Below are 23,340 nucleotides of genomic sequence, written 5' to 3' on the forward strand. Positions count from 1 at the left end.
CCTGAAAAGCATTCAGGAAGGTAACGGCACAGCGATCCGGTACTGCCGGCACAGCACAGGGGACAGCCAGGACACGGAGCGCTGAACACAAGCCGCGTTCACAGCACTCACACATCCTCACACACAGATGTAGGCACTCGCACGCAGGGCATCGGCACAGCGTTTCCCTTCCCTCCCTTCTGCCCAGCGTTGTCCGCTCCAGCCAAGAGCCGCGAGGCTGTGACGCCCGGCAGCAACCGGCCTGGCAGCACGAGCCCTTGGCCTCCAACTCTCTCAGCTCCAAGGCAGGGCTGCGAGAGGGCACTGCCCGGGGAGCGCCAGGTGCACAGCATCCCCAGCAGCACCTCCGCCGCCCAAGGGCCACGGGCACTCTGCTGGGCACGGTCTCCCGGCCGTCACCGTGCGGAGCAGCCACGGACACACCGACCCACCCGCGGGACCGCGGCTTCAGCGCTCACTTACTTCTCGTATTCGGTGTTGTCTCTATCGCAGCGCGAATCCTTGTGCTTTTGCCAGTCTTTGCCGTGCTTGCAGGTGGTCAGGAGGACAACGTCCTCCCCGTTGTGGACGTGATATAAGGCATTCCTGGTGTCTGACCCTATCCCTGTCAGGTACCTTTTCCCCTTGAATACCAACATGTACTTCCTGAGAGGAGGGATGGTGTTAAACCTCAAAAATCCCTTCTCCCCTCCTGTCCTAGGGTGATCCTTAGAAAAGAGCGGAATAGAAACATCAAAATTGGGTCTGAAGTTCTCGGTGCTGATGCTGGCTTTGGCCAGCATGGCCTGCCCGATGTCGAAGCCCACGTCCTCGGTGTAGTCGGGCCAGGTGCCGGAATATAAATTAAAAATCAAGTGATTTCTCCCGTTGTTCCACAAGTGGAGGCTCTGCACTTTGGAGCGGAGGTTGTGCACGTACTGCGGGGAGAGCTGGTCCCGGTCCAGCGTGTCCAGGCTGAGCACGAAGAGACACGCCTGGCTGGGGTCGGAGGTGTAGAAGCGGGAGCCCTCGATGGCCGCCAGGACGTTCTGGTAGCTCTCGGCGATCTTCTCCCCCTTCTGCTGCGGGTACACGTAGACCTTGAAGCCGTTTTTCTGGCAAAGGGCGAAGTCGAAGCAGGACTCCATGCGGCAGCGGCGCCCGCGGTAGAGGCCGGCGCTGGCGTCCCGCCGCTGCCGGGGGGAGACGCGGGCGCCGCCGCCGCCCTCGGGGCCGGGCGCGAAGGGCCGCAGCGCGTCGGGGAAGCGGGGCCAGGGCCGCTCGGCGCCGGGGCCATGCCGGCTGCTACCGGGCGGCGCGGCGCGGCGCGGGGCGCGGGCTGCCCGCAGCTGCACGCCTCCGAGGTAGAGCAGCAGGGCGAGACAGGTGCCGGCGGAGAGCAGCGTCAAGTAGCGTTTTTTGGCCTGCATGTGTCCGGCGGGGGTCCGGGGGGCTGCGGAGGAAGGCGGGGGCGGCCCGAGTTCGCCGGGCGCCGCTCTCAGCTCCGGTCCGCCATCTTCCCGCCGGCAAACACTTCAAACTCTCTTCGCCCACCTCCGCTCGGCGCCTTTCCCCAAGCCGCGGGCTGGGGCTGCGCATGTGGGCGACCGCCGGAACTTTTCGCCGCCGCTCTCTCAGGGGCGGCGGGCGGCGGCGGGCCGGCGGCGGCCCGGCGGGGCGCCCCGCATGCACTCAGGGGCCGGCCCCCCGCGCGGGGCGGGCACCGGGGCAGCCCCGCTCCCGCCTTCCCGGCCCTCTCCTCCGCCACGCTCCCGCCTCCCGCCCTCCTCCCTCCCTCCCGCCCGCCCTCCCCTCTCCGCCGCCGGCTGCCGGCCCGGCGGGGCGGCCCCAGCGCTCACAGCCGGCGGGCGCCGCGCCGCAGCCTGACGAAGCCCTGCATCGCCCGGCGCCTCCCGCCCGGCCCCGGCGCCGCTCGCTCCTCGCCGCGCGGCCCCCGGGATGCGGCGGCGGCTCCCGATCCTCGCCGCCTCCTTCTCCTCCTCCTCCTCCTTCTTCCCCGCCCCTCCCGCCTTCTCCCGCCTCCCCCGGGCCGCGGCTGCCGAGCCCCGCGCCCTGCCTGCCTGCCCGCCCGCCCGCGGGCCGCGACCCCCGCCTCAGCCGGCCCCCCGCGCGCCGCCCCCACCCCGGCCCCGCCGCGCTGACCTCATCCAGCCACGCAGCCCCGCGCCCCCATTGGCGGGGCGTCACGTCCGGGGGGGCGGGGCTTCCGCTGCACCCATTCATAAGCCGCCGCCGGGCGGGGGGCGCCGCCGTGCCGCCGCCGCGGGGACGGGCGGAGGGGTGGTTGGAGCGCGGGTCGCCATCCGGGTACTGCGGTGGGGTCGGCTGCGCTCCTCCGGGCTGAGGTTCCTGCGGGGTTGGGCCTGTCTGCACCTGTGGCTGGGGGACCGTAGCAGCCCCGCGCGGTTCACGTTGCTCCGGGGGTCGGCTCGGGCCTGGTTGGGGTTGACCCGGCCCCGCCCAGCCCGCTGTTGCTGCCGCCCCCTGCCGAGCCGGCACCGTTGTGCCGCGGCGCCCCAGGGCTGGGAGCAGGAGCTCGGGGCAGACCCGAAAATACGGGAAAAAAATAAATAACAGTCAATCCGAAAAGAACGAGTGTGGCTGGGAGGCGGTTGTCCCAGGGCGATTGGGTGAGCGGTGCTGGGCTGTGCTCAGTGCCCGCCCTGCCCTCTGCTACCGCCGCCGCTTAGTGCAAGCGAGCACCCAAATGCTTGAACGTAGTTCTAGCTGTGTGGCTGTGCATTGTCTCTTCTGCTCCTTGGCACCTGGTTCTGTGACTGGCAGCCCGGTGTGCTGGGAAAGCCTTGTTCTCCCAGAGGCAAATCCATCTGAGACAAACCCCGGGGCAGGGGGCTGTAGGACGGGACAGGAGCGTGGCGAGCAGCCCAGCTTGCTGCAGCTTTGCCCATGCGTGAGCCGCTCTGCGAGGGGTGATTGCACCCCAGGTGGATGTAAGTGCCTCAGTCGTGAGCTCAGCCACCGAGCATGATGGAGTGTGCTGGGGACCCCATTCTCTTTCATGTCCCTGGGGCTTCTGTTGTGTTTTCTTGTCCCCCTCTGCTTCTGTGGAGCTGAGAAGAAACCGTGTGTGTGGAGGTACTGTGCCTCCTCACTGAGGAGAGGGACAGCCTGGTGTGGAGGGCACATTGCTGGCAGTGAGCGGGGTTGGATCTGCAGCTGGAGCTGAGAGGAGACTGTTCCCTTCTGCAGTAATTCATTTGTAGGGAGGACTGCTGAAGGAAGGAGGCCAGGGTTTGAAGGAGAAGAAAGGAGTGAGAACGGTAAGAAAATGTCATGTTCCCGGAGTGAAGTGTTATTGATAGCTAGCAGAGATTTGGGTCTGGGGGCAGAAGTTTTGGCCTGAGACGTGATTGTGAGGAAGCAGGATTAAATATTAATGTGCGTATTAACCCTGTAAGCCTTCCTTGCAACATTTGTCACAGCCCACATGGCAAAACTGGGATGCTGCTGAAGAAAAAGAGGTCAGCTTCTTGAAAGGTGAACTCGGGCTGCTTGCAGAGGCACCTTCTGTCAAGTGCAGCAAGATGGAATCCCATTACTGTCTGCAAATTAAGCCTCTGGGGACCAGTTTCAAACGGAAAGCAGCCTGCAAGCTGTGCTGTCTGTGCCAAGCACTGTTGCAAGCTGATTTTGAAGATCAGGTGCAGGCGATTTCATGGCATGGAGGAGCTTCTCACTGCCACAGGAAGGACACTTCCTGCGGAGCTGTGCCGCACTGGAGGTGCTGAAGCCATTACCAGCTTCATAATATGGACTTAAGTTTTAAAATGTCTGGTTCAGGACACAGGCTGAAATGATGTCCAGATCACTGCTGCTCCACCTGTGCCATATGATTGCTGCTAGTGGGCCTGGATGGCATGGTGCTGGGTGCACTTGGGGAGATGTGTGTGTGCCCCTAGTGGGGCTGTAAAGCTGTGGTGATCACTGCTCTTTCTGAAGACTGCCTTTACAAGCTTACCAGTAGCTGCACAGTACCAGTGCTGACAGAACCAGCAGGCCTGGCTGTGGCCTGATAAGGGCCGCAGGCCCTTCTGACCACAGTCCTTCACCATTTGTGCCCTTCCACCTGTCCAATCTGCATTAGTCACCCCGAGCCAGATTTAAAGAGGTTAATCAGAGAGGGCTCTTCTTGGGTCTTCCTTCTGGTGACCAGGTACAGGCTTGTAATTGCACGGAGTTCCCTGCTCAGTTACCACCTGACTTGTTGACTATGAAGTCCACAGTATCTTCCTCCTTCTTTATGTAAAAATTCCGTACTGCTTTGCATGCTTAGATACACCTTCCTTGTACCTGCTTGTCCCTGACCCACCCAATGGACATTCCTCCATCTTCTTTGCCTCTAGGGTTTGATCTTGTGTCTTGGAAAATACTTTAAAATCCACATAAAACATAAGAGGAAGTGCTCTAACGCTTCCATCTCTAACTTAGTTTTTAATCCAGTAATTTGTTCTTAAAGTGTTTGCCTACGTAGGACACCAAGAGTGACCTCCATGGGTCCACCCTACTGAAACTATTTTGCTGTGGCTCCTTGTAAGCAGGATTCAAGCACCTTCATCACTTAAGCATCCGCTTGTTTCCTGTGTTTTAGTTCACATGTCAATGCGTGCATCATTTTTCACCAAGCTGACATGGGAGGAGCTGCTTCAGGCTAAAGCCCTGGCGTCAGGACCCATTACACTCCCCGCAGTGCTATGAATGTGCCTGGGGTCTAATTCAGTTGGGACCACAGTGAGCCTCTGCTAGGAAAATCCTCCCACACCTCAGGGAGGATGCTTCAGTGCTTCTCCCTGGCTGTGGCAAGCCGAGCATCTATGTGTTACTCCTCCATGTCTTATTGCTCCATGAGAAGCACCTCTTAGTAAATCTAACTCTCTGTGGGCTTGTAGACTTGCTCAAGTACCCAGCTCTCACCTGTTTGACCTCCTTTTTTTTCCTTCTTTTTTTCCACTTTGAGAAGTGCTGAGCTCTATCTCCGGCTCGGTGAGGCCATGCGGAGCCTCACCTGGGCTGATTGTGCCATTAGGCCGTTTGTGGGCCTTAGGTTTCCCACTGAGAGGGGCTGATGGTGCTTCCCCAGCTGACAGGACACTGTGAGTGATTTATCGCTACTGCCGAGTGTGTTGTGATCCTTGGAAGAAAAGTAGCATCAGAGCACAGAGCAGCTGAGATACTTGGAAAGTCTCGGAGATAGGCATGCGTGCTGTTAAACTGTGTCACCCATTGCTTAATTAGCTCCGACTGCCAGCCTCTGTGGCATGGATGCGCTTGTCCATGACCAAGTGCAGCCAGGATTCCCAAAAAGCTGAGAAAACCTTACAAGGAATCATGGCATGAAGAGCTTGAAGGAAAGCAGCATGGTTCTCATGGGTGCTGAGCACCCACAGATCCCACCTCGGGTGAGGTGAGCTGGGCGCTGGAATAGGCTGCCCAGTGGGCACAGCCCTCAGCTGCCTGAGTTCAAGAGATGTTTGGGCAATGCTCTCAGACATAGGGTTTGAATTTTGTGTGGTCCTATGCGGAGCCAGGAGCTGGACTCTGTGATCCTTGTGGGGCCCTTCCAGTGTGGGATGTTCTATGATTCTAGATGTACGCACAGGAGCTGATAGCAAAACCCCTCCCCCGAGAGCTGTGGGAGAGGCGCTGATTCCATGGTGACGTTTCCCTACCTTCTAATGGAAGCAGCCTCACTCAGTGCTTGGTAGCACCGGGTTCAACTTTGGAAGGCCTTTCTGATGCCCACTCCCTGCTCTGTGCAGGTTGAAGGTTGGTTTACTCTGCCTCAACTCAGCCTTTTCCCTGAGGTTGTATTGCTTCATCAAAAAAGAACAAAGTGGGGGGAGTGGAAATAAGGGAAAAACAAGGCACACTTTGAAATAGTAATTTGTGCAATGATAATAATGCATTAAAATTATTTCTCAGCTTGGAGCAAATTAGAGTGATCTTTGCTCCACAAATTAATACTAGCATTATGGTTGTTTATCATGTCTTGGTAATATCACATGGGAATAAAAATATCAACTCTTACCCGTATAAATAGCCGAGATGTAACTGTTTGAGCTTCAGCACCGCAACAGCTGTTTCTCGTGTCCTCAGAAATAATTGGTTGTTACAGAGGCTATTTAAATGTGAGAAACTGACTTTGGTTTTATAATTAGTTTATTTTTAAGGAAAAACATAACTGCCCTTTGTTAAGGAGGTAAGGATTTCAGGTGGGATGGAGGGACAGCCATTCAAACGCTGACTTACCGTGACATGAAGCATACAGTAAAACCAGAGGCTTTGTGACACTGAGTTACTAATCTCACAGCAGAGCTGTGCTGGAGAAAAGCCAGCTTTCCTGAGCTTGCTGTGGGATCAGGCAGGATTCAGGATGGAGCAGGATGGCTGTGTGAAGTAGCTGTGCTAGTCGTGATGGTAGCGTTTCAGGGGTTCCTCTGGGCAGGTTCTGTGGTTTTAGTGCATACACTCATCAGTGTGAGGTCTCTGGGTGCAGCCAAATTTGGCAACACCTGAAGCCCACCAACATGTGGGTTTGGACAAGAGGAAGTGGTTTCAAACTAAAAGAGGGGAAATTTAGCCTGGATGTAAGGAAGATTTTACATTCAGGGTGGTGAGGCACTGGAACAGGTTGCCCAGAGGGGTGCTGGATGCTCCATCCCTGGAGACATGCAAGGTCAGGCTGGACGGGGCTCTGAGCACCCTGCACTAGCTGTAGGTGTCCCTGCTTATTGCAGGGGAGGTGGACTAGATGGCCTGTAAGGGTTCCTTCCAACTCAAACAATTCCATGATTCTATGTAACACGGTGTAGCCAGGTAGGTCTGTCTGTGCTGTCCTAGGGTTGTGCCAGTCATTCCTGACCTCATGCACCACCAGAGCATACGTTGTGCCAGCCATGGTCCGACCTCTTGCATGCAGCCACGCTCAGCCAGCAGCTCCTCAGGTCATCCAGCAGCATCAAACATCTTAGGGGTGGCATTCAGAGCTCTTTGCAGGAGCACATGCTGTCTCTGCAGCTGCCTGGCTTCATTGGAAGAGCTCTCCGAGAGTGCCGGCAGCCTGAACAGAGCCCGTTTGTTGGTTCTCCTTCCTTCAAGGAGTGATAACTTCCAGATTTACTCCCTTTCTAACTGAGCATCTTTTGAAGTGGGTGTAGAACTATTTAAATAGCTTCTGTGGAGGTGGGATGAGAAATTGCTCTTATTCCGTAGTCTGCAATCAGCACCAAACAAGCACTTTTCTCCACTGCACACACAAACAGGCAAGCAGCTGCCAGCAGCCTCAGCACTTTAGGTCTGATTTTCCTCTCGCTGCTGTAAGGCGTGAGGAATTCCACCGACATCAACGGAGTTTCAACAGTGTCACTGTAATTTGGTTTTATTTTTAATCCACTTAAGTCTCTATATTTGTTTGTTTGTTTGTTTTTCCAAGGAGTGCCCAGTGGCAGCATTCTCTGAGGAGGTGCCTGGGCAGTGCAGCCCATCCCTGGGCTACAGCATGGTTCTTCATAGAATCCAGAATCTGGTGAGTTGGAAGGGACTCTTAAAGGCCATCAAGTCCAACTCCCCTACAGCTAGAGCAGGGTGCTCAGAGCCCATACAGCCTGAACTTGCATGTTTCCAGGGATGGAGTGTCCACCACCTCTCTGAACAACCTGCTCCAGCGCTTCACCAACCTTACTGTTAAAAACCTTTTCCTTATATCCAATCTAAATCTCCTCTCTTTCCAATTGAAAGCATTTCCCCTCGTCCTATCGCAACAGATCCTGCTAAAGAGTCCATCTCCTTTTCTTTGCCCAGCCTTTGGAAGAGGCAGGGACCAGCTCCATGATCCACCTTTTCCCAGTGTCCAAAGCTTCCTCTTGCAACAGCCCAGAGCTCCAGCTGAGGACTGCCAGTATCTCACAGGAGCTGAGGGCTGTGGCTCATCCACCCCTCGTACAGAGCAGAAATGCAGAGGAAGCACAACACAGTGGTGGGCCATCAGAGCACAGCGAGTCTCTGGTGGCTCTCAGAGAGCCCTGTACCCGACAGGAGCACAGCCAGGTGTCCCAACAAAAGTTTGGGCCACTGCCGAGTCAGTTCTGACGCTGGCAATGTGTGGTGTGTTCGTGCACCACTTTTTTTCCCTTTGGTGCAAACATGGGTGGCAATCTGATTAGCTTATGATTCACCATCTGGCTAATGTCCCTCCTTCCCCCAGTTCCCACCTGTTCAGATAACTACTATGGTAGTGTAGGCTGTTGACTTGAAATAACTTTTCCATCCCCTTTTGTAAATGAGCTCTGGAAACTGCTCTAACTCTCGTCCACGGGTGGAGGTTGTAATAATTTAACTTCACTGCCAACAGCTCAGTCTGATGCAAAACTCCATGTGGGCATTTAAGAGGAAGCAAGTTCACCTGGAGCTGGTTTTCTTTGACCAAGGCTGAGGTCAGATGTGCTGTTTCGGGAGGGCTGGGTCTTCAGCCCCAGCACTGCTCCTTCCAAAGGCTGTCACTTCCCCAGCACTGCCATGCAGGGACATTGCCACCTCACCAGCCCTGGGGACATGGCTGAGCCTGGCAAAGCTGCCCAAAAGCAGTGAGCACCCCAAGTGGGTCGGGGCTGGTTGCGTGCACTCAGTTGTGCTGAGATCAGCAACTGTGAGCCCACCTTTGGTCCTCCAGCCCCACGCCACTGCTCATCCTTTCTGTTAAGTCAACATCAGTGAGTTGCCCCCGTGTGCCCTTTGTACCCATTTAAACAGATCAATTGGGCTCAGGGCAAGTTACAAAAGACCTAACTTATGTAAGCAATGCAGTGCAAGAAAAAAAGGGGAGTGGGGGAGAAGGAATGCTGGTGCTGAAGTCACCAAAGGAATGGTTTATTTAGAATGATAGAATAGAATCATAACATCATTAAGGCTGGAAAAGACCCGTAAGATCATCTAATCTAACCATCAGCTCATCACCACCATTTCTGCTAAGCTACGTCCCTCAGTGCCACATTTATTCCCAAACTGACCAACATACTACAAGAGAAAGGTTATAGCTTTGAGGCTCTCATGACAGATGCATGCCAATCTCTGTGCTTTCACCCGTGAGAAGACCGTTAGGCGACTTAACCCTACCCCTCACCCTGTGCTGTGAGGAGGACATGGCCTCCAGAGGCCACAGTGAGAGGAGCAGCTGCGGTCAGGAACCGGGGTTGGTGCCAGGGGAGGCGGATGCTTTGCCCTTGGGTGAAGGCAGTAGATTTGCCAAGAAAGTGCCTCTCCATAGGCGGTGTGCCGATTTCACCCCTGGCAAACAGCATTAATATAATACATCAAAGCTGGGCACCTTAATAGGAAACCAAGGGAAAGGATTTGCTATACATGCTAGCTACTTTTCAAATGCAAATATCTGTCTTAAATCAGATTAAGACAGAAGGAAGCCTTGAGAATGCCAATAATTAATATGTGATAAAGGAATAAACATCCAGGGCATCAAAAGGTAAAATGCAATCATAGAGATAAAAGTGCCCTGGGTCCTCTGTGCCAACTTGCTGCTGTATGGGGCAAGCAGGCACCAGTCCCATTCCCACCAGGAAGGGCAGGGGGACGTCACCAGCCCTGAGTGGCTGCTGCTGCTGTGCTGCATCCCTCTTCTGCTTCAGGGGAGCAAGAAGAGCCACTAGCTCAGGCAAGGAATTGGGGCTGCACAAGGTGCAAGCAGTGCTGCTTCACCTGGAACTGCCACTGTATTGCTCAGCTTGGCCAGGTGGGAGGACCTGGCAGGGCATATCTGGCTCCTGTAGCTCCCATGTAGTAGGAGAGATGGTGGTGGGTGCCAGCACCTCTGAGTATCTCAGTGTTTAGAATCCCCACCACCACCGCTGTTGGCTGATCTCAGAAATGTTTTGCATTGTTCCTTTGCCTCTTCCTCACATAAGGAGCAGACTTAGTGTTCCCTGTTCCCATCTTTCCCCAGTCTTGTGTGTTTAGTTATGGGCACAGTGGGTCTATCTCACCTATCTCGAATCCTAAAAGACTAATGGGTTCTACTTCCCTTTCCTATTCCTTACATCGGGCTGGCATCGGTCCCTCATGAGTCTCCTGTTGTTGTCTTTCCTTCTTCAACTAATGCTGAATTAGCAGTGTTTCCTCCAGCTTTCTGGAGCTTACTTCAGCTGCCTTTTGTTACCCATCGATACCCAGGGATGGCACCAGAGATGAGGGCACTGGCAGCCTGTGCGTGCGGGACATGAGCTGCCCAGACGGCAGATGACATTGCTGTTAATGTTTGAAAGCTACACTGCCCATCTGTGTGCTGGTCCCTAGAATTGGAGGGTGCTTATTGTACCAAGCTGTTCTTATTTTTAGCCCCAGATACCAGGAAATAAGTGGCATTTATTTCCAGGCCTCTTAGGAGATGTATTGCTGACAAAGGTACTCAGACTGCCCCCAGATTGGAATAGAACTTAAAAATCAATTGAACATGGAACAGCTGCTGGAGGACTTTGAGAAGCCCATTTCCGTCCCCATTTCTCCAGCCCCTTTTGGAATTGTTGCTGGTGCAAAACTCACAGCGAGGCTGAGATGGGAGGTCATCTGGTCCCAGCTCACTACTCACAAACAAAATGAGAGAGCTGTGGGCAGTACCTTGATGGCTGGGCTCTAAACCACACCTAAGGACAAAAATGCCAACCAGTCCTCCCAGCTGATGTTCTCCCACCCAGCCATCAGGATTGAGCAGACGAACTGAACAAAGCCCAGCCAGGTCCCCATCCCTGCAGGAGATCTGGAGCACAGCAGTTCCAGGTATGAGGGAACGTCTGTGCTGGCCACACTGCACAGTGAGGAAATGCCAGATGCTACCATCAGCATTAACAGCACATAGTACCCGCGTTACAGCCCTGCTGCCAGCACATATGGGTCTGCTGAGGCCATAGCAACCAGCAGTTATCTTTCAGAAGAGAAGCTGGGCCAACAGAGATGGTCCTGTGGATCTTCTGAGCAAGTTCATATCCACTCCACCAGTGGTCATTCAAGCATGACCCTATCAACTCCTGATAATGTTTGTATCCACTCTACCAGTGGTCATTCAAGCTTGACCATATCAACTGTTGACAGTATTCAGGCCTTCTGGCAGATTGCTGGCGTCAGCATGGACTCTGTACTTTGGCTCTTTCCCAAAGAAATTATTATCACTCCAACAAACACTGTCCTGAGCAAGTTTAAACAAATCTTGTGTCCATGTTCAGGATTTCTGGTAATATCAAATCTATGAAAAGTTTGAATTTCCATGTGGCCTTGGGACTCGTATGGTTCAGTCCTTCTAATTAATACAATATGACCAAATATTACAGAGGTGCTTACCAGCCTTGGTCAACAGGACCTCTGAGATGAAAGTTACCCTGGGGAGGTGTGAAAGGAATGGAATTCGTTCCTGGCCACAGCCAGGGTGGCCTTCTGCCTGCAGTGCCCATCACTGACATGAGTTCTGCTTCACACCTGCCGACAGCCTTCCCTATTGCCCCAGCCCATGGCAGCTTTGGTCCCTCTCACAAACGGCCACTTGCTTGGTGCTGTTCTGAGCCTTAAGCAGTATTTCTTCTTATAACTTCATTTTTATTTAGTGCCTGAAGTTCTAGATTAAATGCCATCTCCTAGCAACTGGTATATTTTTATCTTTAGTCTGCTAACTTTTGGTGCTTGAATATTGCTTTCCATTCATTGTGCTGTCTCAGATAAAAAGAGAAAACATGAGTTCCCAGATACCTACTGGTATTTCCATTTGTTCGTTACATTTACACACAGCCAACTTTGCAATCATTTGTTGGGTGCCTCTGCAGCCATGCTCCAAAGAACAGCTGGTTCCTGAAAACCCGATAACTTGGTATGGATGGAGTCATCCCTACAGGGACCTGGCATGGCAGCAGGCTCCTGCTTCCTTTTGCCCTGGAATCCCGCAGTGTGCCTTCTGACAGCACGTGGGCTTCAAATAGCATCAGCAAGCCTCATTTCAGCCAGCCTCAGGCTGCACCTGAGGAGTGCCAAGCCTCCTGAGACCATCAGCAGAGGAGAGCACTGGGGCTGGGGCTGTGTGTGGCTGGGATGGAGGCTGCCCCAGCAGAGCCATGGGCAGACATTGCTGCTGTCCAGGTGAATCCACCACCACACCGCAGCAGAGCCCATCCTTCAGCTTGCAATCTCTTGTTCTCAGAGCCATGCCACTTTTCTATCCATGCAAACTTGGCTTCAGCTATTTTTTTTTTTCCGTTTGCAACAGTTAAAAATTGAATTTTTATTTAATAAAATATGCTGTCCATGATCATTAAAAAAACAGCTGATGATTCGTGACTTTTATTCCTGTAACTTCTCACTTTCAGAATATCCATTTGACAATCTGTGAATCATAGATATCGGCTTGGATGGATATACTTAGCTCTGATCTGTATGGTGAGATGTAAATAACCAGTTAATTAAAAGGAATTTATCTCTGCACATCAGTGGTTCCCCTCTCTCCTGTTTTCCCCTACTCGTGCTTCAGCTCACGGCTCACAAGCACTGGCAGTCACTGCAGTGCACTCAGAGCCACCAGCAGCAATGAGGCCAAAGCTGCCCTGGGGTTTCCTGCAGAAATGATGCAACACCGAGATGAGCTACAAGTGATGGGGCGTTGTTTATGGGGGCTACAGTTCATTGCTAAAAAAAAAGTGCTTGCAGTCCTGTGAACTGCACTGTCCCAGAGACAAGGACTCCTGTGACATCCTGTAATGCTCTGTGAGGGACCAGCTTCAAGCAGCTTTGGCAGATGGCTGCAAGAACAAGCTGGTGGCTCATGTCCAGCTTTTCACCCACCAGAACCCCCAAGTCCTTCTCAGGGCTGCTCTCCGTGGGTTCTTCTCCCAATCCATACACGTATCTGGGATTGCCCCAGCCCAGGTGCAACACCTTTCATGTGGCTTTGTTGAACATCATTATATTCACTTGTCCACTTTTCACCACCATTCAAGCTTATTCAGGTCCCTCTGGATGCCATCACCCCCTTCTGTCATATCAGCTGCACTCAGGTCAGTGTCATCTGCAAACTTGCTGAGGGTGCACTCAATCCCACTATCCAGATCACTGATAAGGATACTGAAGAGCACTGATCCTAAGACAGACCCCTGGGGAACACTGCTTGTCACCAGCCCCCACCTGGACGTGGAGCCATTGACCACAACCTTCTGGCTACAACCATCCAACCAATTCTTTGTCCACTGAATAGTCTACCCTTCAAATCCATATCCTTCCAGTTTATATATAGGAGTGTGGCATGGGACCATGTCAAAGGCCTTGCAGAAGACCAGGTAGATGACATCTGTTGCTCGTCCTTTGTCTACTGATGACATCACTCCACAGAAGGCCACCAGATCTACCTATCACCACATCTCTGGCTTGGTTTCCCTAGGAATTACCTTATTTCTCATAAGTTTTGTGACAGTCAGAAAACCAAACCAAGGTGCCAGGAAGACAATCTGCCTCAAGTTCCCCCCCTCTTCTCCCAACAAGTGGCTTTTACACCATGTTTTTCCTGCCTTTAAGCCCTGAGCCACAAAGCAGTGACTCAAAGCAGTCACACTGCAGGAGCTGTTGTAGGTGTACAGAGTGTGATGAGCCTATGAGTAGTTGAGAGCTGCCCCATGCACAGGGTCAGATCAGGAGACCGCAGCGGTCCCTTCTGAGTTTAGCATCAATAAATCTATGACAGAGGAGCTTTAAACTACGATGAAGGGCTGAGTCCTTAGAGCATCACTTGGAAAGCTCTGAGTATCTTGAGATACTGACCTTTAATATTGGGATTTGGGGGTGTAGGAAATCTATTTCAGGAGATTTTTTTTTTTTTTAATGTTTATTTCAACTACCTGGTTTTGCAGGCAGAGGATATCAAAAAACTTGAATAAAATATTTAAAGCCCTTTAAATATCCCTAAAAGAGTCTTTTCATCTCGTGTGCTGCATAAACAGGCTACGTGCTGCTCGGTGCGATGCGGGCATCACCGTTTGATGGCTCCACAGATCCCAGGGCCAGCAGGCTCCCTGCAGAGCTTTCCTCTGCCCTCCTGCATAATGCAGACCATGGAGCTTCGCCCAGCAATTCCCACACCAGTACATGAGCTACATCATGTAGAAAGACATCCACACTTAATTTAAAGACCTTTTTTGGTGATGGAGAATCTGCCATATCCCATGTCAGCTCCTCCAGCAGTTAATTACAAGGCTATTAAGGAGAAAAATATGCCTCATTTTCAACCTGATTTTTTTTTTTTTTTTTTTTTTTTTTTAGCTTCTGTCTTCCTGGCTCGTATACTTTTGTCTGCTGGAGTAAGTAATCCTCTGATACTGCACTGCTCCTTTATATGTAGATTCTTACAGATCATGGTCAATTCATCTCTTATGCTGCTCTTTGATAACATAAATGGATTGTACTCCTTTGGGTCATCGGAAAATACACTTTCAATCAGCCTCATAGCCCTTCTTCCAACCTTTCTGAGTTTTTCAACGTTTTTAAGCGTTGACAGCTGAACTGGACTGTTTTGGTCTCATTAATGTCAGATACAGCGCTAATACATTCCCCTTACCACTCAAAACTCCCATTTACTAGGGAGGGTCATATTAGCCCCTTTAGCAAGAGCAGCACTTGGGGAACTCACATTCAGTTGTTTATCCATCAGAACCTCTACAGCAAACAGCCGGTGTGAGCTTCCTGAATATCCCCTTCATGAAACCTCCCATGGGATCACTCTTCATTTGCAACTCCTCTTCTGAGACCTGTCGTTTAACTGCCTCTAATCCATTTAAAATCTGCCTCATTGATTTTTTCACAGTGCTACTGCTCAAAACAAAGCCAGCAGCAACGCGTTGCCGCCAGGATCTCCTGGATGCTCCCCAGGCTCCATTCCTGTGGAGGTGGATGAGCACGTTCTTTTTCACAGGGTGGTACCCAGGGCAGGGGACACAAGTGGGTACCACTTTGCGATGGGGGTCTGCTGCCTCCTCAAGTCTGTATGGGAAGCAAGGAGAGCTGGAGCAGAGCCATGAGCTCTGGAGCAAACAAAGAAGGTAAAGCTAGCTGACGGCAACAGCAGAGCAGAGAGCAGCTATTCTTGTGGTTGGATAACCAGCCTCTCTATGACTTTCAGACAGTATTTTGAGACAATATCCAATATGCAGGGGGTCCCAAACCATGGCTAAAGATCCCATGGAAATGCCCTGCTGACTGCTTGAATCCATACTGCTTTTCTGGTGGTTTTAATTTAAGTCAGATGGGGAGGGCTTTGTGAGCGGCGACCCGAGAGATGCTGAAGGCTGAGGGTGGTCCTTGGTCCAGCACGTTTGGGTAATGTTCCAGGCAGTCTCGTTTTTCCTCTTGTTTGCCTCATCCCTGGGGGAATGGCAGTACATGATCCAAAAGCTCCGTATTTTGGGAGCAGGAGGCAGCCTGTTACTGGACTAATAAGGCAGAGGAGGAGAAATGTTCATTTCCTCTACCTAATGCACAGCAGCCCAGTGGAGCAGAGGGAGGGCAGCAGAGCTGCTGAGGGGCCGTTGCTGTCACCAGCAGCAGTTGGGCACCGGCAGCCCCAGGCTGTCCCAGCTGCTGAGGCCTCTGGTCGGGTTGTACCTCCCACAGCCTGCCAGCACTGGGCTGAGCCCGGGGCTGAGGGTGTGAACACGCATAGCGCGGCTCTATCCTTCATGCTCTGCATTACAGCTTAAACAAAGGCGGAAAAACCCTGCGTTTTCCCCCAAGTGCTACAATTTCTTGCTGTAACAATGACAGGCAGAGGCTTATCTGGCCTTCCTGCGTGTGGGAGCATTTTCATTGTGCTTACAGCTGCACTTCTCATCCGGGGCAACTTTCTGCAGCTAAATAAAATTGTTCAAATGAGTTAATCAGCTTAGCACGATGGTTCCCAACATTTTCCACCAAACAATCTGCCTCCCACGTTGTCTCCTTCCACCCCGCAGTGGGGAGAGCCGCGGAGCCCCAGGGCTGAGCGTCGGGCACCGACCGCGGCTCCCCGGGCGCTCCCTGGCAGCGCTGAGCACAGCTCGAGCTGCGACTTGCTCCGTGCCCTCAGGCGCTTCCTTTCTCTGCGCTAAAACTCCCCAGCGAAGGAAAAGTGTTTCTCCAGATCTGTCTTCAGGCACTGGAGATGGCCACACACATCTCCAGCCTGCCCCTCTGCCGGGGGGGGGGGGGGGGGGGGAGGGAAGGAAGGAGGACTGAAGCTTTCAAGGCTTTGGATCACGGCAGTAAAATGCCTTAAGTATGGGGCAAAAACGTTTTGTTTGTTTTGCTTGGGTTTTGTTTGTTTTGTTTTGTTTTTTAAATTGGTATTCACCCATTGTCTCAAGCCTCTCTTCCAGCTTGCCCTTATGCCCTGCTTTGCACAGCAAAGACAGAGGGAAGGCCTGCCCGGGGTGGTGCTCCAGAGCACGATCCTCACTGTGATGCTGCAATGAGCTTCCATGATGTCGTCAGTTCCATGAGTTTGGTACTGGCGCTGGTTGAGGCTGCACCTCCAATGTTGTGTTCAGTTTTGGGCCCTTCGCTGAGGTCCTGGAGTGTGTCCAGAGAAGGACATCAAAGCTGTGAGGGGTCTGGGCCACAGGTTGTATGGGGAGCAGCTGAGGGGGCTGGGATTGTTCAGTCTGGAGAAGAGGAGGCTCAGGGGAGACCTTACTGCTCTCTATAACTACCTGAAGAGAGATTGTGGTGAGGTGGGAGCCAGCCTCTTCTCCCAGGTAACAGCAATAGGATGAGAGGGTATGGCTTCAGGTTGCACCAGGGGAGGTTCAGGTTGGATATTAGGAATAATTTCTTCTCTGAAAGAGTGGTCAGGCATTGAAACAGGCTGCTCAGGTTGTTGGTGGAGTCGCCATCCCTGGAGATGTTTAGGAAATGCGGAGATGTGGCACTGAGAGATGTACTTTACTGGGCATGGTGGGGATGGGCTGATGGCTGAACTAGATGATCTTAGTGGTCTTTTCTTTCCAACCTTAATGATTCTATGGTTCTATGATTCTATGTCTGGCACCCCGTCCAGCTGCATCCTCAAAACCTCTGCAGATGGGGAGCAGATTGTGCCACTGTTCTCAGTGTTAGGCAGCTCTCCTCATGTTGAGATGGAAGCCATCCCAGAGCAGTCATACTGGAGGGAGCCGCTGACCCCGCAGAACAGCAAGAGCTGTGGATGTGCCCCAGTTCCTCAGCTGACAGCCTGATGCATTGACTTAAATGAGCCAGAGCATGTCTGGAATTACTCATCACTACATAGTGGTAGGTTTCTACCTCCAAGAGGTAAAAAAAGAAGAGCTAAATTCAGTTCCAGCTGAAATGCAAAGTAATGATAATTAACAAAGTTAACTCTTTGCTTCCTGCTCTCATTGTACCTACAGAAAAATCAGTCAGTAAGAAATCTCTGTAGAATGCTTAGTGCAACATCTGCCCCTCCACCGAGTTGGGATTCCCCGCAGATGCTTGACTGAAGTTCTCCGTTCCTGCAGGTGGCCCCTCTCACTGTGTCAGTGTCCCCATCCCTGGAAAGCTGTGAAAGTAATATCTACCCTGAATCTTTCTAGCTGCTGTTTCAGCCCATCACTGCAATATGGGGAGTGAGGAGGAGACTGATCCCCTTTTTACCCTAGGACATAGCTACAGCAATTTGACTCCCTTCTATCCCCTCCTAAGGTCTTGGTGCCATTTAGTTAATGCAAAACAGCTTCCCTTTAAAGTATGTTTCTGACATGCACTGCTTCAGTGCATTTCCCACTTGATGTTAACAGCAGTGGAAGGCAAGGAGTCCCGTTAGGTGCTGAAAAGCAAGAAGGCAGTGACAAGGCAGTGGCACAAATGAGGTGAAGGAGGAACCAACCTCAGACAAATTGAAGCAGGGCTGATTGGAAACCTCACCCCCAGAGGAGCTTTGGAAGCATCACAGTGTGCTGAGACCCTGACAGGTCGAGCATGATGCAGCAAGAGCTGAATGCCAGTACTAACAGCAGCCTCTTCTTTCTTTACAACTGTACCAAGATGCCTGTTCAGATCAGTCCCACTTGCAACACAACCTTTGAAGCAGCAGCGTCTTGGCAGAGTTGCAGTTTTTCTGTTCAGTCTCAAGGTTCAGCAGTGGCAGCTCAGCACAGTTCCCATTTCAGATTACAGGTGAGAAGGTGGGATAAGAAACAAAGGACCTTGTTTTTTCTCATGCAGCATGCCAGTGGTGGGACTGGGAGCTTCTCTGATGCCTTCTGCACTTCACTACGGACTAGAGGCATTTGCTCCCACCACGTGGCTTTGCTCCACCTTAGCACAGGGCAGCCTGGTCTGGTGGTTGGCAGTCCTACCTATTGCAGGGGGCAGGAACTCAATGGTCTTTAAGGTCCCTTCCAATCTAAGCCATTCTCTGATTATCTGATTCTTCTGATTTCCTTCAGCCCAAGATGTATACAGATTTGTGCTAAAATGGAGCTTTCTCTGCTAACATATTCTTCTCACTAACAAAGTTTATGGAGTAGAAAGCTTTTTAAAGATGTAAACAGAATTTAGTAAATTGCAGCCCAATCACAAGATGTTACAATAAAAAGCATGATTTCTCTTTTTTTAGATGACAATTTATCCTGACTTTGTCAGTTACACTGCATGCTATGTAATTTCATTCTATTATTTTGTGTTAAGCCCAGTATTTTCTGTTTGACCAAAATATCTCATCAATCTCTACCTTACAAATAAACGAACACTCATGGGTATGGCTGAAAACAACAACAACAAAAAAGCACACTAATATGGGAGAACACAATACCGTGCTGGAACTTCAGTATTAGTTTCTGGAACTACCTCAGTTGCTGACTTGTACATCACTGTTGTGCCCCAAGTGCTCATCTATACAGGGAATAACCAGGGGTGGGTTGGAGATGGGGCGATGTGCACCCCATCCAGTACCTGCTTCTTTGGTGCTCTGGAGATTTGTTGAGGCCCTGGTGTGTGTCTAAATAAGGGCAGTGAAGCTCTGAAGGGTCTGGAACACAAGTCTGCCACAAAAGTAGCAATGCACTGGCACAGGCTGCCCAGAGAACGGTGGAGTCACTGCCCCTGGAGGTGTTCAAGATAAGGGTAACTGTGGCATTAAGGGACACGGATTAGTGGGCACTGTGGGGATGGGTTGATTATTGGACTAGATGACCTTAGAGGTGTTTTCCAGCCATAATGATTCTATGATTCTATGAGATGTCCTACTGCACCTACGAGTACTTTGCATTTCATAACACCTGCAGTGCCAGGCAGCAAATTCCTCACATCCCGTGCTGGAGCCCCATCAGTCCAGGACAAGCAATGGGTCAAGCCCTGAATTTGTTTAAATCAGACAAAACCCTTTTACTCTATAATAAAAATTCCATGTTTTAATACATTGCCATGCACAAATGAAGTCAAACGATGCGGAGTACAAAATTGTCAAATATACAAAATGATAAAGCAGATATCCAAAGCTTCCAGAGATCATGCCCAAAGATACCAAAAACTTGATATTGATTTTAATTTCATCATTTATTAGAATTCTTCCCTCCCACCCAGGTTTTATTTTTCATTGATTTTTGAAAACGGAAGGAATTAAAGCGGAAATACAAAAACTGTAGGGTGGAATTAACAGTGATGGCCACTTCGTGTACTAAAAATTAGATTGCATGATAATTTCAGTTCTGGGAAAAAAACACTGCTGTACAGAGGAACACCTTGGATGCCTGGGGAAGAGCAGAGCACATCCAACAGAAAGGCACACTTTGTTGTTATGCCACCTCACTTGGCTTCATCTCTAAAATGCTCTCATAGAAGACTGGGAATAATAGTGTGTGACATGTTCACGTTTTGAGTGCTGCCATTCTGCCAGATTTTCAACCAAGTTAACATTAAAAGGAGGTTACAGGAGAATTTTCCTGGTGCATGTAGCTCAGGGCTGAGGCTGAAGGTGGCTCGGGTTCCCTCAGCTCCTGTCCATCACCAGTGGATGGGGCTGGTTTGGTTCTTTGTATGGGCCACAGTTTTTGGGCAGTCTTTGGAGATGATGCTACAATTCCAGCTGTGAATTTTCAGCTCTCCTCAAAGACAGGCTCAGCTAAAATCAGCTCCCTGAAATGGAGGAGCCAAATGCTGGCAGACATAATGTCAGACTGATCGTGGGTGGGTCTCACTGTCATCCATGCTCAGATGTGAAAAAGGAATAACAACCATGAGGCAGGTCCATATATCTGGAGCCCTTAAAAGAACCTGAAGACAAAGCCAGGTGCATCCCAACCCAAGTACAAGATGGCCCAGCCCAAGGCAGGGGTGGGACCGGATGATCTGGTGTTACTTAATGTCCTTTCCAACCTCAGTCACTTTGATTCTATGACTTTGGTGCTGGCAACTCACATTTGCAGGTTCTTGCTCCAGGCAATTCACCCTTATTTAGGGGAAGCCTACCATTCAGCAATGACCACCAACAGTAATGGCCCTGAGCCTGCTAATCCTGCAAGGTGGTCTGTTGGTCTGTCTGTCTGTCCATCTCCTGCCACGGCCCCAGGACAGCCTGGTGCAGGGCTCTGAGTGCCCTGCGTGGCCAGCTTCTTTCTCTCCATCAGTAGAGCTGAGCTTAGTGGGGAGAATGATGAGCTTTGTGTAACCCTTCGTGTAAACTGGAAGCTAACATCCCTCTGTGATTTCTCCAGCACACTGGAGGTCACCTAATCTTTTTCTTACCCCTCTCAGAAGAAAAGCAGAGGAGCCTCCAACACACAGTAAGAGGGCTCCAAGCGTTTGTCTGGATGTGTCCTAAGTCCAGAGCCCGGCTCAGTAGGGAAAGCCCCTGCCTAGGTGTAAAACCAAGCTCTCAATAAACAAACCCAAACAAATAGGTCCCCTAAGGCTCCATGGGCAGATTTTTTTTTTTTTCCTCTGCACACCTTTTTGTTGCTTACATGCACTTGGGCTGCAATATTGGTTTCCCTGCTTTTAAAAAAAAAAAATCTGTATGTCACTATTTAATTTCGTAACATGATATTAAATAGATGAATCCTAGGCAAGTGCTTAATAGAAGTAATATGATTACAGACATAACAACAGTTATACAGGATTTTTTCTTTTTCTGAAAAGGTATTTAGAGATACTTGGAATTAAAAGCAGAAAGGAGCTTTTCATCTCACTCTGACTAAGCCTGTCTTACAACAATGCTGAAATCCCACTTTTAGGGAAGAGGCAGCCCTTGTGCAGCCATCATAGGACTGCTCCACTGCTGGCACATAAGTCAGCAACCCTGCAAATGTACCTGACTGCAGCTGGTATTGACCAAGGTTCTCTGAACAATAAATCTACACCAGACTCATTTTCTTAGGATTTCACACTGGATTAGAGCAAGAATCCCCAAAGATCTTTATCTTCTTAGCTATGTCCCTTTCTGTTCCAGCTTCTTGATATTGATTCAATACCAATTTGCAGTAAGTATTGCCTTTATGGTTTCTTTTGCCTGTGTGAACTGTTTACTCTCTAAAATACACATCCTATTTTGTGCCATTTTCTACAGCACAACAAAGAACTCTGAAAGGCAGCTCATAGCTTTGTGCTTGCCTTGTACCTGAGAGCAGCAGCTTCATGAGACGTGGATAAGAAGCCGAGCACTCCTGCTTATTTTGAAGGTACAATATTCAAAGCAGCCACCTGCAATAATGCTCTCAGTGCACATTGCTCTGGGTTATCCCATTGAACTCATTTCACTATGAGGGCTCCATTCACCAGCTGCAGAGGGGCTCATTGGCAGAAAAGGAACAGTTGGCTTTGTACCCTGTTCAACTGCAAAGCAACACAATGTAATTCTCAATCAGCACTTCAGCTCCTCTACTAGCTGTTGAACATAAAACCTGTTTCATGCCAGCAAAATGGTGCCTACTTGATCAAGAGGCAAAGCCATGGTCTCACTGCATGCTCACGTGGGTCACGTGGGTACAGGACTTTATCCCAAGCTGTTACCACCGAACAACAACAGAATAATTCTGTATGGCCAGCATCTTTTGTTGTCCTTTCTTGTTTTGTTCTCTTCTGCAGCCACATGCAGAAGAACCTTTAAATGCGAGGAGACCTACTGCAGCTCCCACCAGTTACAGGTCAGTTCATAGCTCTCTAAGACAATATTGTGTGAAAACAATGGATATAGGTGGGCCTGCTTTCCTTCTGTATTTAAACTTCATGACATTTCAATTCAGAACCTTGCATGTGATGATCTAGTGATGATCCTGGCTGAGCTCTTACACAGCGCACACCTCACTGCCTCATCCAGGGACTACTGAACAGAGCCTACATTTCCATCTGAGGTAGAGCTTATTGACTTAGAAAAAAGCTCTGCATATACTTAAAGACCTTATGTGATAGAGAATGTAATGGAAAGTAAGTTGTCTCTATGTGTAATTATCCTCCCCGTCGAGCATTTGTGCTTAATTTCTAGCCTGAAATCTGTTTCCAGCCAGTAGAGCACATCATTCCCTTTTCCTCTGAATAAAAGCACTACCTGTCCTCAGCCAGCACTTCCTGCACAGGTAGAGCTTGTGATTGCAGGCAGATTGAGTCATCTCTTCACATCGTCTCTGATAAATTAATAGCTTGAGCTTCATTAGTCTAGCACTATAATAAGAGCTGTTTTCCTGCCCTTGAATGACACTGGGAGCTTTAGAAAACAATCTTTCCAAATTGTCAATATATGAAAGATGCACACTGTTGCCAGATCCTAGACATCCTCCAAGTCCTACTGATGGTGCTCCTCAGAGATGACACTTTCCTAAGAGCTCCTGGGGGCTGACGCTGAGTAGATGACATTGACCTTCATGGCCACCCAACTACAGACACATTCCCAAGCCCCAAGGAGGCTCTTCTCCTCCCCTTGGCTTCTCCACTTGCAGCACTCCAGATTCATCACCATTTCATGGCACACACCTGGCTCTGTCATCTGTAAATGCTCCAACAGTAATTTTCTGTTTCTCTGGGAGAAATATTGAAAATAGAACATACCTTGGGAGGAGCTCATTAGAAATAGTCTCACTGATGATAATGTCATATTTGTAACCATTTTTTGTGAGCTAGCAACTAATCAGTTTTAATCCACTTAGCGTGGTCTATTCTGCATTGCGCCTTTTTGTTCTTTATCAGAATCAAATGATCTATAGGAGGCTAAGGATAGCATGTCAGCAGAGCCTCCTTTATCAACAAGCCTTTGATATCACAAAAAATGATAACAAATTTACTTGACACAAATTCTATAACAATCATTTGGAGGGGTTTATCAATTTTTAA

At 50.4% G+C, this 23,340-nt stretch overlaps 1 protein-coding gene and 3 long non-coding RNA genes across 5 annotated transcripts in view; 1 reads left to right on the forward strand and 3 right to left on the reverse strand.

The window, feature by feature from the left end:
* Nucleotides 1–456, reverse strand: part of LOC149918702 (uncharacterized) — a 47,943-nt gene extending 47,487 nt beyond the window's left edge. The window contains exon 1 of the long non-coding RNA XR_016465289.1: nt 2–456. This is a non-coding gene — a long non-coding RNA (uncharacterized LOC149918702). The remainder of the gene's footprint in view (nt 1) is intronic.
* Nucleotides 1–1,665, reverse strand: part of EXT1 (exostosin glycosyltransferase 1) — a 161,647-nt gene extending 159,982 nt beyond the window's left edge. Inside the window, exon 1 of the mRNA XM_031591153.2 lies at nt 463–1,665. Coding sequence (XP_031447013.1) covers nt 463–1,409 — 947 coding nt within the window. The 5' untranslated portion in view covers nt 1,410–1,665. The remainder of the gene's footprint in view (nt 1–462) is intronic.
* A 12,192-nt stretch (nt 1,666–13,857) lies between these two features.
* LOC149918704 (uncharacterized) lies at nt 13,858–16,465 on the reverse strand. Its single transcript, XR_016465652.1, has 2 exons — nt 16,373–16,465; nt 13,858–15,893 (listed from the first exon to the last, which is right to left on the reverse strand). It is a non-coding gene; the product is annotated as an uncharacterized LOC149918704 (long non-coding RNA).
* A 57-nt stretch (nt 16,466–16,522) lies between these two features.
* Nucleotides 16,523–22,345, forward strand: LOC149918705 (uncharacterized). 2 transcript variants are annotated; one of them, XR_016465301.1, is made up of 5 exons: nt 16,523–17,310; nt 18,064–18,195; nt 21,584–21,695; nt 22,102–22,160; nt 22,260–22,345. It is a non-coding gene; the product is annotated as an uncharacterized LOC149918705 (long non-coding RNA). The 2 variants fall into 2 exon arrangements; XR_016465300.1 differs by lacking the exon at nt 22,260–22,345 and having other exon boundaries at nt 22,102–22,240.
* The last annotated feature ends 995 nt before the right edge of the window (nt 22,346–23,340 follow it).

This window comes from Phasianus colchicus, chromosome 3 (assembly GCF_987193195.1).
Source record: "Phasianus colchicus chromosome 3, bPhaCol1.hap1.1, whole genome shotgun sequence".
NCBI lineage: Eukaryota > Metazoa > Chordata > Aves > Galliformes > Phasianidae > Phasianus > Phasianus colchicus.